Genomic DNA, 6,000 nt, shown 5'->3' with positions numbered 1-6,000 from the left:
TTTCTTCAGGGGCATCTGCGTTCTAAATAAAGTGCAATAACGCGTTCCAGTCAGTATAATTTCCTCGAACGTTTGCAGGCTGTGTATTACCGGATAACTCTGCATCCAACATGCATCCATGCGCTGTTAATAGAGGTTCGCTGCTACACGATTCAACTTTTTGCGCCATAAACAACCGTTAGTTCGCTCGAATTACGCTGGCAGTATCTTGTGCAACGTATTATACCTTAGTGCAAATTGCATTTGTGAATATCTATTTATTCTTTAATAAGAAATTATAATTATTCTAATTTCATCACGGTGAGTATTACGAGGCTTATTCTGAAAGTGAGGAACGATCGATCGCGAAATGGAAAACGAAAATTGATTTATTTGAAACAGTTAGGTACATCTTCCAGCTACTTCACTACTGCTGCGTGGGTAGGAGCAGGAAAAGGTAATATACGTCGGTACTGCGGTATCAGTTTACATCACCTTTACTAGTGTATAAACATATGTAAACATATTACATAACTTTAGATGATGACACGTAGGTGCGACGTTGTGGCCCCATCGTAACTGATGCAAAGTCTCAATAACAATCTAAGCTGAAGCGATGTTTCCTGGCTGTCTGCACCTGATGAAATCGGCAGAATCTGTAGCGATGCTCGTAGAGCTCTCCAGCGCCGGCTAGAGGGCGCTGTCATCGGTGTCGGTGTCGTAGTGCCAACTTAACTGGTACCTAGGCCGTGGCGTCGTAGCTATCGCTACCACAACTACTTAGTCACTGCTCCGACTTCGACATATGTCGTAGCGTTGTACCAACATTCCAGTACCCTCGTCGTAGAAGACAGCCTCCTGTGCTTTTCGACGATTTTCTACGCTGGGCTGCAGCTCGTTGTCAGTGCCAAAATGTTGTCTTCGTAGAGAGCGGTTCATCTCAGCAGAGATGACAATCAGAGGGAGCCGAGTTCAGGCAGTATAACCGGTGATCCCTTCCCAGCGAAAAAGCTGCAGGAGCGCCTTCATTGCCAATGCAGTGTGCAGGCGAGAACTGTCATGAAGAAGGAAGTGCATGACAGTTACGTTGTGTGGGGTTGCATGAAATCAGGCGGAGTTTTTCGGCAGGCACCCATCCTTGGCGGGATACACTATTTATGTAGGATTCTTTACGTGCTCACTGTGCGCTCAGAACTGAGAATAGCGACCTGACGCTATCTACGGAAATACTAGAGACACCACCCGACATATCGGTGACAAACTTCATCGGATTTTCGCTGTGGTTTTCATTGCATGACTTAGCGTTCCTTACTTTCCAAATAGCCCTCGTATTTTTGTATGTCTCCAGTTTTTCGGTTGTTTGCAGATGACGCTGTCGTTTATCGACTAATAAAGTCATCATAAAATCAAAACAAACTGCAAAATTATTTAGAAAAAATATCTGAATGGTACGAAAAGTGGCAGTTGACCCTAAATAACGAAAAGTGTGAGGTCATCCACATGAGTGCTAAAAGGAACTCGTTAAACTTCGGTTACACGATAAATCAGTCTAATCTAAAAGCTGTAAATTCAACTAAATACCTAGATATTACAATTACGAACAACTTAAATTGGAAAGAACACATAAAAAATGTTGTGGGGAAGGCTAACCAAAGGCTGCAGGACACTTAGAAAATGTAACAGACCTACTAAAGAGACTTCCTACACTACACTTGTCTGTCCTGTTTTAGAATACTACTGCGCCGCGTGGGATCCTTTCCAGAGAGGACTGACGGAGTACATCGAAAACGTTCAAAGAAAGGCAGCACGTTTTGTATTATCGCGAAATATGGGAGAGGGTGTCACAGAAATGATACAGGATTTGGGCTGGAGATCATTAAAAGAAAAGCGTTTTTCTTTGCGACGAAATCTTCTCACGAAATTCCAATCACCCACTTCCCCCTCCGAATGCGAAAATATTTTGTTGACACCGACCCACATAGGGAGGAACGATCACCACAATAAAATAAGGGAAATCCGAGCTCGTACGGAAAGATCTAGGTCTTCATTCTTTCCGCGCGCTATACAAGATTGGAATAATAGAGAATTGTGAAGGTGATTCGATGAACCCTCTGCCAGGCACTTGAACGTGATTTGCAGAGTATCCTCGTAGATGTAGATGTTTATATCACGTCAAACCTTCTGTAAAATAACAATAACACAGGGTTGCTGTGTTTGTACACGGGGCTCAATCACACATTCTGCCTCCAGGCCCAGTCCTGGCTCTCAGGAGCTCTGGTTATACACTAAATGAAGTGTAGTTTTTGATAACCACAGCAATCTGCATGTGAGCCACACCCTTCAAGTAAATGAATTACGGTTGCCTCATCTAAATTTGATACCGACAGCCTCTTTGAAATACACGATGATAAAGTGGTGGAAGTTCGTTCTGTGGAGTGCTCACTGTGACAAATTCCCGCAGCTTGAGGCGCTCCTTCTCGACATTGCCGTGCGAGACGTCGGAGGCGAAGCCGGGTGGCAGGATGAAGACGCGCAGCGAACCGTTGTAGTCCGCGACGGCGACCACGTCCCTGGCCAGTGGCAGGTGGTGCGGGCAGACCGTGTTGAGCACGCGGCCAGAGATGCTCTGCGCCAGGGCCGGCGCGCTCGTGCTGTCGCGCAGGTGCCAAGCTTGCAGCGAGCCGTCCGCCAGCGCCACCAGCAGCAGCGACGGCCGGTGCACGGACCACGCGCACCACGACACCGGCGCCGTATTGCACCGCCACAGCAGCGGCTGCCCGCCCGGCTCTGCGCAGTTCATCGTACAGCCGCGCTACGCAAGGTATTACGTGTCAGAGCACAGTCGCGTTTATGAACGAGAGACAGGGGGGAAGAGGTAGTACACTACTGGCCATTAAAATTGCTACACCAACAAGAAATGCAGATGATAAACGGGTATTCATTGGACAAATATATTATACTAGAACTGACATGTGATTACATTTTCACGCGATTTGGGTGCATCGATCCTGAGAAATCAGTACCCAGAACAACCACCTCTGGCTGTAATAACGGCCTTGATACGCCTGGACATTGAGGCAAACAGAGCTTGGTTGGCGTCTACAGTTACAGCTGCCCATGCAGCTTCAACACGATACCACAGATCATCACGCATAGTGACCGGCGTATTGTGACGAGCCAGTTGCTCGGCCACCATTGACCAGACGTTTTCAGTTGGTGAGAGATCTGGAGAATGTGCTGGCCAGGGCAGCAGTAGAACATTTTCTGTGTCCAGAAAGGCCCGTACAGGACCTGCAACATGCGGTCGTGCATTATCCTGCTGAAATGTGGGGTTTCGTACGGATCGAATGAAGGGTAGAGCCACGGGTCGTAACACATCTGAAATGTAACGTCCACTGTTCAAAGTGCCGTCAATGTGAACAAGAGGTGACCGAAACGTGTAACCAATGGCACCCCATACCATCACGCCGGGTGATACGCCAGTATAGCGATGACGAATACACGCTTCCAATGTGCGTTCACCGCGATGTCGCCAAACACGGATGCGACCATCGTGATGCTGTAAACAGAACCTGGATTTATCCGAAAAAATGACGTTTTGCCATTCGTGCACCCAGGTTCGTCGTTGAGTACACCATCGCATGCGCTTCTGTCTGTGATGCAGCGTCAAGGGTAACCGCAGCCATGGTCTCCGAGCTGATAGTCCATGCTGCTGCAAACGTCGTCGAACTGTTCCTGCAGATGGTTGTTGTCTTGCAAACGTCCCCATCTGTTGACTCAGGGATCGAGACGTGGGTGCACGATCCGTTCCAGCTATGCGGATAAGATGCCTGTCATCTCGACTGCTAGTGATACGAGGCCGTTGGGATCCAGCACGGGGTTCCGTATTACCCTCCTGAACCCACCGATTCCATATTCTGCTAAGTCATTGAATCTCGACCAATGCGAGCATCAATGTCGCGATACGATAAACCGCAATCGCGATAGGCTACAATCCGATCTTTATCAATGTCGGAAACGTGATGGTACGCATTTCTCCTCCTTACACGAGGCATCACAACAGCGTTTCACCAGGCAACGCCGGTCAACTCTTGTTTGTGTATGGGAAATCGGTTGGAAACTTTCCTCATGTCAGCACGTTGTAGGTGTCGCCACCAGCGTCAACCTTGTGTGACTGCTCTGAAAAGCTCTCCATTTGCATATCACAGCATCTTCTTCCTGTCGGTCAAATTTCGCGTCTGTAGCACATTATCTCCGTGGTGTAGCAATTTTAATGGCCAGTAGTGTAATAAAGACACCACAGGCGATCCGATTTGGCGGGACGGGTATAAGCTTGTCGTCCGACAGACTGATTGTCGGGTGTCGTGGCCGCCCATTCGACGGTCCAGTCTACTGACCAGATCTGGCCGTCTGTGGCGCTGTCGTGCTGTGAGTTTTCAAGCGTGAACGTCGTGAGAAGGCGCTGAACAATCGTGTCATCGTAGAGGACGTGACTGTGGAGTTCTTGGAACTCTAGAAAGAAGTTTCATATTTGTTGGACCGCCCAGACAAGCAGAATGCTGTAAGGATGCAAGGAATCAAGCACTAGACAAACTCGCTTAAGAAATGAAGGCTACTGAACCCGATAGTGATGCAGCAACAGTGGAAGAGAAATTAGAAAACACGAGCGCTGCATACGAGAGAGTGTTTTTTTTTTTTTTTTTTTTTTTTTTTTTTTTTTTTTTTTTTTTTTTAAATCGTATGGCTAGGGCCCCCCGTCGGGCAAGCCATTCGACGGGTGACGGTCTTTCAATCGGAAGCCACTTCGGCGACCCGCAGTCGGCGAGGATGATAGGATGATGATGACAGCACAACACCCAGTCCCTGGGCGGAGAAAATTCCACGCCACATTCGGGAATCGAACCCGGGCCCAGAGGATTGACAATCCTTCATGCTGACCATTCAGCTACCGGGGGCGTACTACGAGAGAGAGAGAGAGAGAGTGAATAAACATATATGAAAGTATACAAAATCAGCATTCGGTAATGTTTGTGTTTATTAGCGGAAATAATATTTTCAAGAGTCAGGACTCATTTCTGAAAGTATCTGCGGAGAAATTTCAATGCTGTATTTAAGATATGCCCAGTGGAGGAGGGTGGCAAGGAGGGATACTTGCCTTGTCCCCCTTCTTCCCTCGCTTCCACGAAATCAGGAAATCTGCTTTATTTCCTAACTCACTGTTCATTGTCGGATACAAGTCAGATATAATCTAATTTCTAATTTAATGTAATTTCAGATCACCAACTTAAAAAAGTGTCATATCAAGAATGATTTTAATAATACTAAAATGTGTACTTTGAAGATAACTGTGGTGTCGTGCACAGAACGAAGTCAGATGCAAAAGTTGGTACCTCACGACGGTACCACAAGCAAAGACAACAGCTGCCAAACACAGCAACGTATCGGAGACATCGGCACAGACACGCTGCCACGTGTTTCCTTCTGCTGTCGCAGGCGGAAAGTTATTTATGTCCGAGTGCAGTGCTGTTCAGCGTCTAGTCCCAACGTCAACGCCCAGTCTCTATGTAATCAGCGACCACTTGTAATCGTAACTAACGCCGACAGTATCGTCTTAGCACAGATCCGGCTGCGTGCGAACAGAACTTTATATCACGTTACTCAGTGCAATGATCAATTGATAAATGTTGTATGTGTCAGCGACCGTATTAGATACATGTCATCTGTGTGGGAGCTAATTGCTTCCAAAGTTCAGTAATTACCATGTTAAAGTTTCAATGAATTCCTAATAATTAGTGTGTGTGGAGTAGTATCTGTTCGACCTCCTCTTGAAGTAATCTACTTGCTACAATACACCACAATATCCACGTAATCATGCTTACCTTTTAAGTATCAAAGTAATGTACCGATAACAAATACTGAGTGGATAACCATCAATTATTTGCGTATAATAAGCTTTTAGTGTCACCTACAGAATTCAGTTCGTGTGACATGACACGATTCACAACTGTCCAGCTCACTTAT

At 46.6% G+C, this 6,000-nt stretch overlaps 1 protein-coding gene across 1 annotated transcript in view; it reads right to left on the bottom strand.

Annotated features, from left to right (window-relative positions):
- Nucleotides 1-2,347: 2,347 nt before the first annotated feature.
- Nucleotides 2,348-6,000, bottom strand: part of LOC126484831 (dynein axonemal intermediate chain 3-like) — a 167,717-nt gene continuing 164,064 nt past the window's right edge. Inside the window, exon 6 of the mRNA XM_050108462.1 lies at nucleotides 2,348-2,766. Coding sequence (XP_049964419.1) covers nucleotides 2,348-2,766 — 419 coding nt within the window. The remainder of the gene's footprint in view (nucleotides 2,767-6,000) is intronic.

Source organism: Schistocerca serialis, chromosome 1 (assembly GCF_023864345.2).
Source record: "Schistocerca serialis cubense isolate TAMUIC-IGC-003099 chromosome 1, iqSchSeri2.2, whole genome shotgun sequence".
Classification (NCBI taxonomy): Eukaryota; Metazoa; Arthropoda; class Insecta; order Orthoptera; family Acrididae; genus Schistocerca; species Schistocerca serialis.
Note: the sequence above shows the minus strand (reverse complement) of the source record. Positions and strands in the feature narration are given on the sequence as shown.